General features: G+C 45.6%; 1 protein-coding gene across 2 annotated transcripts in view; it reads left to right on the top strand.

The window, feature by feature from the left end:
• Positions 1-12,678, top strand: part of LOC140722514 (pregnancy-specific glycoprotein 22-like) — a 74,362-nt gene extending 61,684 nt beyond the window's left edge. Inside the window, exons 5-11 of one of the 2 annotated variants that reach the window (XM_073037236.1) lie at positions 5,169-5,462; positions 8,934-9,045; positions 10,249-10,304; positions 10,728-10,792; positions 10,988-11,029; positions 11,613-11,656; positions 12,013-12,678. In XM_073037236.1, the coding sequence (XP_072893337.1) occupies positions 5,169-5,462; positions 8,934-9,045; positions 10,249-10,304; positions 10,728-10,792; positions 10,988-11,029; positions 11,613-11,656; positions 12,013-12,016 (617 nt within the window). In that variant the 3' untranslated portion in view covers positions 12,017-12,678. Of the gene's footprint in view, positions 1-5,168; positions 5,463-8,933; positions 9,046-10,248; positions 10,305-10,727; positions 10,793-10,987; positions 11,030-11,612; positions 11,657-12,012 lie in introns of those variants that run through there. The other variant, XR_012097643.1, reaches the window with a different exon arrangement.
• Positions 12,679-12,684: the final 6 nt, after the last annotated feature.

Genomic DNA, 12,684 nt, shown 5'->3' with positions numbered 1-12,684 from the left:
TCTGTGTCCTCTGGTCCTAGACTCCCCCACTACAGGAAACATCCTCTCCACATCCACTCTACCTGTGTCCTCTGGTCCTAGACTCTCCCACTAGAGGAAACATCCTCTCCACTTCCACTCTAACTGTGTCCTCTGGTCCTAGACTCCCCCACTACAGGAAACATCCTCTCCACATCCACTCTAACTGTGTCCTCTGGTCCTAGACTCCCCCACTACAGGAAACACCCTCTCCACATTCACTCTATCTGTGTCCTCTGGTCCTAGACTCCCCCACTACAGGAAACACCCTCTCCACATCCACTCTATCTGTGTCCTCTGGTCCTAGACTCCCACACTATAGGAAACATCCTCTCCACCTCCACTATATCTGTGTCCTCTGGTCCTAGACTCCCCCACTGTAGGAAACATCCTCTCCACATCCACTCTATCTGTGTCCTCTGGTCCTAGACTCCCCCACTATAGGAAACATCCTCTCCACATCCAGTCTATCTGTGCCCTCTGGTCCTAGACTCCCCCACTATAGGAAACCTCCTCTTCACATCCACTCTATCTGTGTCGTCTGGTCCTAGACTCCCCCACTACAGGAAACATCCTCTCCACATCCAGTCTATCTGTGTCCTCTGGTCCTAGACTCCCCCACTATAGGAAACATCCTCTCCACCTCCACTATATCTGTGTCCTCTGGTCCTAGACTCCCCCACTGTAGGAAACATCCTCTCCACATCCACTCTATCTGTGTCCTCTGGTCCTAGACTCCCCCACTATAGGAAACATCCTCTCCACATCCACTCTATCTGTGTCCTCTGGTCCTAGACTCCCCCACTATAGGAAACATCCTCTCCACATCCACTCTATCTGTGTCCTCTGGTCCTAGACTCCCCCAATATAGGAAACATCCTCTCCACATCCACTCTATCTGTGTACTCTGGTCCTAGACTCCCCCACTATAGGAAACATCCTCTCCACAGCCACTCTATCTGTATCCTCTGGTCCTAGACTCTCCCACTACAGGAAACATCCTCTCCACATCCACTCTAACTGTGTCCTCTGGTCCTAGACTCCCCCACTACAGGAAACATCCTCTCCACATCCACTCTAACTGTGTCCTCTGGTCCTAGACTCCCCCACTACAGGAAACACCCTCACCACATCCACTCTATCTGTGTCCTCTGGTCCTAGACTCCCCCACTACAGGAAACACCCTCTTCACATCCACTCTATCTGTGTCCTCTGGTCCTAGACTCCCACACTATAGGAAACATCCTCACCACATCCACTCCATCTGTGTCCTCTGGTCCTAGACTCCCCCACTACAGGAAACATCCTCTCCACATCCACTCTATCTGTGTCCTCTGGTCCTAGACTCCCCCACTACAGGAAACATCCTCTCCACATCCACTCTACCTGTGTCCTCTGGTCCTAGACTCTCCCACTACCGTAAACATCCTCTCCACATCCACTCTAACTGTGTCCTCTGGTCCTAGACTCCCCCACTACAGGAAACACCCTCTCCACATCCACTCTATCTGTGTCCTCTGGTACTAGACTCCCCCCTACAGGAAACATCCTCTCCACATCCACTCTATCTGTGTCCTCTGGTCCTAGACTCCCCCACTACAGGAAACATCCTCTCCACATCCACTCTACCTGTGTCCCCTGGTCCTAGACTCTCCCACTACAGGAAACATCCTCTCCACATCCACTCTAACTGTGTCCTCTGGTCCTAGACTCCCCCACTACAGGAAACATCCTCTCCAAATCCGCTCTAACTGTGTCCTCTGGTCCTAGACTCCCCCACTACAGGAAACACCCTCTCCACATCCACTCTATCTGTGTCCTCTGGTCCTAGACTCCCCCACTACAGGAAACACCCTCTCCACATCCACTCTATCTGTGTCCTCTGGTCCTAGACTCCCACACTATAGGAAACATCCTCACCACATCCACTCCATCTGTGTCCTCTGGTCCTAGACTCCCCCACTACAGGAAACATCCTCTCCACATCCAGTCTATCTGTGTCCTCTGGTCCTAGACTCCCCCACTATAGGAAACATCCTCTCCACCTCCACTATATCTGTGTCCTCTGGTCCTAGACTCCCCCACTGTAGGAAACATCCTCTCCACATCCACTCTATCTGTGTCCTCTGGTCCTAGACTCCCCCACTATAGGAAACATCCTCTCCACATCCAGTCTATCTGTGCCCTCTGGTCCTAGACTCCCCCACTATAGGAAACATCCTCTTCACATCCACTCTATCTGTGTCGTCTGGTCCTAGACTCCCCCACTACAGGAAACATCCTCTCCACATCCAGTCTATCTGTGTCCTCTGGTCCTAGACTCCCCCACTATAGGAAACATCCTCTCCACCTCCACTATATCTGTGTCCTCTGGTCCTAGACTCCCCCACTGTAGGAAACATCCTCTCCACATCCACTCTATCTGTGTCCTCTGGTCCTAGACTCCCCCACTATAGGAAACATCCTCTCCACATCCAGTCTATCTGTGCCCTCTGGTCCTAGACTCCCCCACTATAGGAAACATCCTCTTCACATCCACTCTATCTGTGTCGTCTGGTGCTAGACTCCCTCACTACAGGAAACATCCTCTCCACATCCACTCTGTGTCGTTTTTTTGAGTATGGTTAGGAGGATGTTTTTTAGAAGTTCGGAGGATGGTTAGTCTGAGGCCATAATCCTATCCACATACACTCTAACAAGGCCTCTCACAATTCGATAGTTGTCTATCAGGTCCCCCCTCATTTTTCTGAAGTCCAGTGAATACATACCCAAAGCCATTAAATGCTCTTTATAGGAAACTCATTCAATGATAGACTCATATGAGTGAATTTCCAAGAAAAATGGCCTAAATCTGCTCACAGTACTCCGGGTGAGACCTCACTGGTGGTTAAAAATTTGAAAGATTACACCGTTGTTTTTATAATCTCGCCCACTTGAAATGAATGCTAACATTGCATTACCCTCCTCACCACAAAATCAACATTAAAATTACCCTTTACTGGATCTTGCACAAGGACTCCCAAATCTCAATGCACTTCAATACTTTGTATTTTCCCTCCACTTAGGGAATATTCATCTCCCATTTATTCTAACAAAGTACATAACCGTTCGCTAACCGGCACTGTATTCCATCTGTCATTTCTTTGGCCATTCTCCTAATATGTTTTGTAGCAGGATTTAAGTAAGATTTACAATGAGATTTACAAGGATGTTTCCTGGATTGGGGAGCGTGCCTTATGAAAGTAGGCTGAGTGAACTCAGCCTTTTCTCCTTGGACCGTCTGAGGATGAGAGGTGACCTGATCGAGGTGTTTAAGATGAAGAGAGGCATTGATGGTGTGCATAGTCAGAAGTTTTTTTTTCACCAGGGCTGAAATGGTTGCCACAAGAGGACACAGGTTTAAGGTGCTTGGGAGTAGGTTCAGAGGCGATGTCAGGGGTAAGTTTGTTACTCAGAGAGTGGTGAGTGCGTGGAATGGGTTGCTAGCAATGATGGTGGAGTCGGATACGATAGTGTCTTTTAAGAGACTTTTCGATAAGGACATGGAGCTGGAAAAATATAGGGCTATGGGTAGGACTAGTAATCTCTTAGGTCGGGACATGTCCGGCAAAACTTGTGGGCCGAAGACCTTGTATTATGCTGTAGGGTTTCTATGTTTCTGCATGATGACACTTTTCCACCTGCCATTTCTTTTCCCATTCCCCTAATATGTCTTCGTTCTTGTGTGGCCTCTCTAATTCCTCAATGCGAAATGCCCCTCCACATGTGTTCGCGTCGTCTGCAAACTTTACAAGAATGCAATCAATTCCATCGTCCAAATCATTGACATGTAACAGGAAAATAATCGGCTCCAACACGGCCCACCGTGGAACACCACTGGTCACTGGCAGACAGGCAGAGAAAGCTCACGCTTTGGCTTTCGCCAATCGGCCATTACTTTATCCATGCTGAATCTTCCATGTAATACCATTAACTCGAAGCTTGTAAAACAGCCGCATGTATGGCACCTTGTCATGGGCTTCTGAAAATTCCCGAACACAACATCGACCGGTTATCCTTTGTCTATCCTGCCTGTTATTTCTTCAAACGATTCCAGCAGATTTGTCAGGCAAGATTTCCCCCGAGGGAAGCATGCTGACTGCAGCCTATTTTATCATGTGCCCCCAAGTACCCTGAGACCTCATCCTTAATGATCGACTCCTTTCCAAACAGTTCTGGCCAACACCCGTCCCATGGGTCTGTAATTCAATTTATCCCGTTGTAATACTGACACATATGACTTCAGCTTCTCCTTCACAAATTTCAGTTTTTAATTTCGATCCCGTTATAAACACTTTCCCGAAATTGTTTGTTTTCTTTTCCCTAAAGGTCTCTGTTCAATTCTGTATCTTTGCTCAAATCCAGAATAGATGATCCTCTACTGGGCTCAAACCCGAGCTGCCCTGAAACACCAGCTCGCAGGGACTCGACAAGATCACCCTGCTGGAACCAGCATCAAACTGATTTTCCAAATCTATCTTCCTATTGAAATCCCTCCTTAATTATTGTAACATTGACCACTGGACATGCATTTTCTATCACACGTTGTAGTTTTAGGCCGCATCATTATTCTGTTTGGCGGTCTCTGTGCCATTCCCATCAGGGACTTTTTACCCTCGCTGTTCCACAGCTCTCTGCACATCGGTTTAATACATTCCCACCCTCTTTCACCTCTTTCTAATACTTTAACTTCATTTTTCACCAACACAGCAACGCCGGCGCGCCTGTCCTCCTGCCGGTCCTTTCGATACAATATGTATCAAACACCCGGCTATAACCTTGATTCGGTGTTGCCTACAATATTATAGGACTAATTTTGTAGGTGTAATAAGATGCAAAAAGACAGAGTATACGGGGAGACCAGCTTATTCGCATTTGTTCCAGAGGGCAATTAAAGTATAGCCAAGTTACTTAGTTCTCCTATGAAACAGCAATAAAGCTTTAAACTCCGCCGGAGTTTCATTCAGTCCGCGATCTGATCTGAAATCGAAACACATGGGGATAAGAGACAGGAATGACGACAGAGACAGGGATCTTGAGTTGGCGAACCAAATGTTATGAACATGATGTAGCTGAAACCAAGTGTAACTCCATTCGAAATTTAATTTTAGATCCAGGGCCAGTGACCGGGGTTGCCGTGGTGACCAATAATCCCACTCCCCTGGAAAACCTCGATACCATCGCACTGAGTTGTGACGCGTCGGGCACTGTTCAGACACGGACATGGTTCAAGGATAACCAACCCATCCGGGAAAACGGCAGAATATTTACATCTCCCGACAAGGCGAAACTGACTATAATCAGTGTGAACAGAAACGACGCAGGGATGTACAAGTGCATCGCCAGCAACTCTTTCAGCAGTGATGCTGGACAGACCTACGTGGAGGTTTACTGCAAGTACACAGGTAACCAGCAACCATCATTTGTATCGGATGCTCCACAGGTATTCTCATTTTATAGATAGGCCAGAGGTGGTCAGAATTGTACCGGAGCGTCCAGTTGTTCAAATATTGTGTCAAACCTGACGATAACTTGCCAAGTGGAAGTAAGTCCAGAACCAGCCTATTGGCTCGGTGTGTCTGACACTCCGAAGGAGGAGTTGTAAAGTTTGATGACCACAGGCAGGAATGACTTCCTATGACGCTCAGTGTTACATCTCGGTGGAATGAATCTCTGGCTGAATGTACTCCTGTGCCTAACCAGTACATTATGGAGTGGATGGGAGACATTGTCCAAGATGGCATGCAACTAGGACAGCATCCTCTTTTCAGACACCACCATCAGAGAGTCCAGTTCCACCCCCACAACATCACTGGCCTTACGAATGTGCTTGTTAATTCTGTTGGTGTCTGCTACCCTCAGCCTGCTGCCCCAGCACACAACAGCAAACATGATAGTACTGGCCACCACAGATTCGTAGAACATTCTCAGCATTGTCCGGCAGATCTTAAAGGACCTCAGTCTCCACAGGAAATAGACGACTCCGACCCTTCTTGTATACAGCCTCAGTGTTCTTTGACCAGTCCAGTTTGTTGTCCATTCGTATCGCCAGGTATTTGTAATCCCCCACCATGTCCACACCGACCCTTTGGATGGAAACAGGGGTCACCGGTGCCTTAGCCCTCCTCAGATCCACCACCAGCTCCTTAGTCTTTTTCACATTAAGCAGCAGATGATTCTGCTCGCACCATGTGACAAAGTTTCCCACCGTAGCCCTGTACTCAGCCTCATCTCCCTTGCTGATGCATCCAACTATGGCAGAGTCATCAGAAAACTTCTGAAGCTGGCAAGACTCGGTGCAGTAGTTGAAGTCCGAGGTGTAGATGATGAAGAGAAAACGAGGCAGGACAGTCCCCTGTGGAGCCCCAGTGCTACTGACCACTCTAACTGACGCACAGTGCAAGTACTGTGTGCCAGTGCTTGAAAGTGCAATAAAGAATCTAAAAAGGTTAGATTGGGACAGGTTGTTCTCTGGAAAGGATGTCTTTGGTAAGTGGGAGGCCTTGCAAGGAGAAATTTTGAGAGTGCAGAGTTTGTATGTTCCTGTCAGGGTTAAAGGCAAAAGAAATAATAATAAGGAACCTTGGTTCTCGAGAGATATTGGAACTCTGATAAAGTAGAAGAGAGAGATGTATAACATATATAGGCAACAGCGAGCAAATAAGGTGCTTGAGGGGTATAAAAAGTACAAAAAATACTTAGGAAAAAATCAGAGGGCTAAAAGAAGGCATTAGGTTGCTTTGCCAGTCAAGGTGAAGGACAATCCTTAGAGCTTCTACAGATATGTTAAGAGCAAAAGGATAGTAAGGGATAAAATTGGTCAGCTTGAAGATCAGAGTGGTCGGTTATGTATGGAAACAAAAGAAATGGGGGAGATCTTAAATGCTTTTTTTTGCATCTCTATTTACTAAGGAAACTGGTATGAAGTCTATGGAATCAAGGCAAACAAGTAGGGAGGTCATGGAACATATACAGATTAAAGAGGAGGAGGTGCTTGCTGTCTTGAGGAAAATCAGAGCAAATAAATCCCCAGAACCTGACAGGGTATTCCCTCGGACCTTGTTGGAGACTTGTGTTGAAATTGTAGGGGTCCTGACAGATATATTTAAAATATCGGTATCTACGGGTGAGGTGTTCATGTGGTTCCGTTGTTTAAAAAAGGCCTCTAAAAGTAATCCGAGAAATTATAAGCCGGTAAGTTTGACGTTCGTAGCAGGTAAATTATTTGAAGGATTACTAAGAGAAAGGCTTTACAAGTATTTCGATAGACAGGGACTTACCAGGGAGAGTCAAGATGGCTTTGTGCGTGGTCAGTCATGTTCAAACCAATCTATTAGAGTTTCTCGAGGAAGTTACCAGGAAAGCAGATGAAGGGAAGTCAGTGGATGTTGTCTACATGGACTTCAGTAAGGCCTTTGATATAGGAGGTTAGTTATTAAGATTCAGTCGCTAGTTATACTTGAGAGGTAGTAAATTGGATTAGATATTTTCTCAATGGGAGAAGCCAGACAGTGGTAGTGGAGGATTGCTTCTCTGAGTGGAGGCCTGTGACTAGTGGTGTGCCACAGGGATCAGTGCTGGGTCCACTGTTATTTGTCATCTATATCAATGATCTCGATGACAATGTGGTAAATTGGATCAGCTAATTTGCTGATGATACAAAGATTGGAGGTGTAGTGGACAAGTGAGGAAGGTTTTCAAAGCTTGCAGAGGGATTTGGACCAGTTGGCGGAATGAGCTGTAAAATGGCTGATGGTAGTTTACTGCAGACAATTCTGAGGAATTGTACTTTGGAAGGACAAACCAAGGTAGAACATACAAGGTAAATGGTAGGACACTGAGGAATGCAGTAGAACAGAGGGATTAAGAAATGCAGATACAAAAATCACTGAAGGCTGTGTCACAGATAGATTGGCTCGTAAAGAGAGCTTTTGGTACATTGGCCTTTATAAATCAAAGTACTGAGTATAAGAGTTGGAATGTTGGTGAGGTTGTATAAGACATTGGTGAGTCCAAATTTGGAGTATTGCATGCAGTTTTGGTCACCTAATTACAGGAAAAAAACATTAATAAGGCTGAAAGAGTGCAGAGAAGGTTTTGTAGGATGTTTCCGCGACTTGAGAAACTGAGTTACAGAGAAAGGTTGAATAGCTTTGGACTTTATTCCCGAGCGTAGAAGAATGAGGGGAGATTTGATAGAGGAAAATAAAATAATGATGGGTATATATAGGGTTAATGTAAGCCGACTTTTTCCACTGAGGCCGGGGGAGAAAAAAATCAACAGAGGGTATGAGTTACGTGTGAAGGGGGAAAAGTTTAAAGGGAACATTGTTGGGGCTTCTTCACACAGAGAGTGGGTGGGAGTGTGGAATGAGCTGACAGGTAAACTGGTAAATGAGGGCTCATTTTTAATATTCAAGAGAAACTTGGACAGGTACATGGATGAGAGGTGTATGTAGGGATATGCTCCAGGTGCAGGTCAGTGGGACTAGGCAGAAGAATGGTTCGACACAGCCAAGAAGGGCCGAAGGGCCTTTTTCTGTGCTGTAATGTTCTATTTTTCTATGGTTCCATTCGGAAATTTGTAATGGGATATCCCCCACCATCCTTCTAAATTCAAACGAGTACACACCCAGAGCAATTAAACGTTCCTCGTATGTTAACCCTTTCATTCCGGGAATGATCCTTGTGACACAATATACGACTCCAAACTGACTCAGTCAAATTGTTGTGAAAATGAACTTGCCACTGATAAAGACGTGTTCTCGGAATGTAAGATATATATATAATATATATATATATATATATATATATATATATATATATATATATATATATATATATATATATTCCTTGTGTGTTATCAACAAAAACAGATGGCAATTGCACCCTCGGCTCTGGCGCAATCGTGGGCATTCTACTTGGTTTACTTGCCATGGGCCTGATCGGCGGAGTCAGTGGATGGTTGATCGCGAGGAAAACTGGCTGGTAAATGCATATTTTCTCCAAATATCGCTTCTACTTTTAATTCGTGCGGTAGAACTTTTTTTTTCTTTTTTTGCATAAGTGGGATATTGGAAGCTTTAATGCGAACTTGTGATGCGACAGGCGAATGAAGCAAATTACACAAACTGGAGAGGGAAAGAGATAAATACCTGCTGACGGTTCATGTGCAAGGTTCAGGAATGGAACACGAGCGGTGCATGAGTGGAGATGTTCAATAGGCACTGATGTCCTTTCGGTGGGCGGTAACGGATATTAGACCATAAGAGCATGAGATACAAGAAGAGAAGTAGGACTCAGAATGTCAGAACAATTGGGATGTTGGACCATATAGGAGCAGAAGTAAGCCATAACAGCCCATTGAGTCTGCCCGGCCATTCAATCATGTACTGACCCAATTCTTCCAGTCACCGCCACTCCCCTGCATTCTGCCCATACCCTTTGATGCCCTGGCTAATCAAGAAACTATCTCTGTTTTAAATGCGTCCAGTGATTGGCTTCCGCAGCCGTTCGTGGCAGCAAATTCCACAGATTTACCAGAGTCTGTCTAAAGTAATTTCTCCGCACCTCTGTTCTAAATGGACGCCCTTCAATCCGGAACTCGTGCTTTCTTGTCCTAAAATCCCCTCCCATGGGAAATACCTTTACCATATGTGACTGAATATTACCCTGACGCCAACAATCAACTTCGGGTATCATGGAGCAGTCGGTGAAACCTCGCCTCTCGTCTGATGATTAAAAAATAAACGGGGACCGCTGCGTCTCCACCTGTTTGTGTTTTTACATCTCATTTCCCAAAAGCTACTGAAATTGATCAGCAATTCCGGAATCATTCCACAGATCAGGGACAGTCCGTGGACAGAATCAGCAATAAGCTTTCACGTGGGCATTGTTTTCCTGAAATGTGAACATTTGTCTGAAAGCGGAAGCGTTCAGTGATACATGTGTCACTTTCCCCTGACAAACTGAGATCTGAAAGCCCAAAACACTCTCGCTGTGCAATCCAATATGGCCACTGTTGTAAAGATCGAGTAGGACTGGAATCGGGCATCTGATAGCCGGAATAGATTCAAGTAAAAACCAGGGAGTATCCAATGGATGAATGGGAATTATATCATTCGGTGTATCAGTGCAAGAAAGTCACTTCCTGCCGGGTTCATATTTTGTCCTTTGTTTCTGTTTATTCAGGATCAGAGATCCGCCACGATCCCAATACGTCACGAGCATCAATTCCGGAAGGAAGGGTGAGTGAACTGCATTTCAACTGTTCTATTACTGAACCCACGGATATCTTAATATTTCATTTAAACATGTTAGTTCCTAATGCACAGAAGCTGGAGGTTTTCATCCATGGTCACGAATAATGCTGCTTGGGTTGTCGGGTTGTCCAGTTTAATAAGTGGAAATTTTCAACTCAGGATTACAATATAATTGGAGGGAGGGTATGGTATTTTCCTTTCCGTATCTGACCTAAATTATTGGTCGTCTATACAAGGGATTATCAAACTATTGGTCGTCTCTGCAGGGGATTACTTGTTTCTGCCGTTTGTGGGAATGTAGTTCGTGCTATCGCTGGCATTTTGTTTTGTGGCCGGATTGACATCGGCTGTATTACAACGGCCCATGATGCTCTTCACCGCTGTGACGTATCTGTATTGTTCCCGCAGGCACCTTGGATACAAACACCGTGAACGCATCGGGAACCTATGAAAATCTCTCAAGGAATGAACAGGTTGGATCTTTGTATTATGTTCATGATCTCAGTCATTGTTAGAAAGATGAGAAGATAAGTAATGTGATGGGTCGCGTCCGAGCAGCAGTGAATGTGAAGATTGATACCCTCGGGGTTTACCTGTGGAGAGACAGAATACAATTGTCGAGCGCAAGGTTAAACGTCACAATAGACATCTTCAATTTCTCCTTTCAGGGCGCAAGGAACAATGCAGAAGATGGAAACTCCACTTACATGGTGAGGGAATTATTTGCGTCACTCCCTTTTTGAAGTAATTGTTCCACTTCACACAGTATGATGAATCACACAGCGGATGAACTCATGAAGTAATATGTGTCAGTCTTTACTGCGGAGCAGACAATCAGTATGACAGTGTCAGGGCACTGGAGTGGTTGCAGTCACTATAATAAGGAGAAGATGCAAGACAAGCTGGAAGGGCTGAAGGTGGAGAAATCACCGGGATTAACTGCACCCCAGCATTCTGAAACGGGCCGCTGAAGAGGTAGTGGACGGATTAGTACTGACATTCCATGCTGCTGATTTCTATGGAATTGTTTTTGTGGGCTGGAAAGTTGGAAATAGCACTCTGATCTTCTTGACGGAAGGGAAGCAATGGATTAAGCGCCCTTCCGCTTAGGGATCATGTCTGTCTGTCTCGGATCCTCTGTTCGTCATGGTCCGACTGTTCCATGTTACTTTCACACATAATTTATTAAATGAGCGCAGATACTCTTCAATATTCTTGCAGTTCGCTTCATTTACAAAATGTTTTTGATAAAAAAAATATCTGCTAATCATGCTGATTTCCTCACACTTACAGGGACTTGTCCTGGAGGACCGATCTGTTTACAGTGATCTGAAGAGGTAAGTGAACGGGATATTGGGCTGCCGATACATAGTGTAACCTGTAAAGGAAACGTATCCACGAGCTTCTGTTCTGTGAGCCGTGCAGGACCATGGTTGTGCCCGTGATTAGCAGTTTCGAGACACATAACAGCGCAAGACTGGAGTTAGGCGGCATCGTACAGCGATATATTGTTATTGAAAGGAACAAATTTCCTGGGACCGTGACGATATGAAATCTCCTAGTTGTATGCAAGGTTGCATTGTCACGATGTTTGACACAGAATCAAAAGTCATCACTTCGTATTTATCCTCCCCAGCAGCAGCACTTCCGGCTTGCTGACGTGGTCAACATAAATTGTGTGTTGTTTCCGCAGATGACGTCACTGGTGAAGAGAAGGGGATGGTTGGCTCGTGATTTGACACAGAGGAAGGACAACCATCGAAGGAAGAGCCACCGTTCAGAATGTCCTTCATTCTTTCTTTATAATTGTTCTCCAGGTCTCCGTTAGATCTTTTCTGCGTTTCACATACTCAGGGCGAAGTCATCACTGAAGGTTTTGACTCGTTTGTATCACAGCAGCTTAGTTCCCTCACCTCAGCCCAGACTCCTATGTCCCATAATTGACACCTTCACTCTGCCGCCGACATTTTCCCTCTCAACTTTGCTGTGTGATCTAACCTCTACACCGTCTTGACCCACATCATGTGTCGGTAGGTTTCTGACTACTAGTTACTCTGAAAAACATGAAATATCGGAGCGCTTCACGCTCAACCCACAGCTTAGCTTCGTTATTCACTAGGCGTGAGGCCGGTGCCGGGCACAAGAGGCCAAGTGGTAATAATTCCATTAATTTCACCCTTAGCGTCACAGAGCTCGCTATGAGCAGGGGATCCGTATTCGTCACTTTCTCTCGCATTCACCTTCCATTAGTGTCTCAGAGGCGCAAACCCATTTGGACAGAGTGGGCGGGATACGAGCATGCACGGCGGAAGTACCTTTCCAGGGATTAGGAAACACCTAATGAGCTTTAGGGTTTGATAAACAC

Source organism: Hemitrygon akajei, unplaced genomic scaffold (assembly GCF_048418815.1).
Source record: "Hemitrygon akajei unplaced genomic scaffold, sHemAka1.3 Scf000078, whole genome shotgun sequence".
NCBI classification, from domain to species: Eukaryota; Metazoa; Chordata; class Chondrichthyes; order Myliobatiformes; family Dasyatidae; genus Hemitrygon; species Hemitrygon akajei.
Note: the sequence above shows the minus strand (reverse complement) of the source record. Positions and strands in the feature narration are given on the sequence as shown.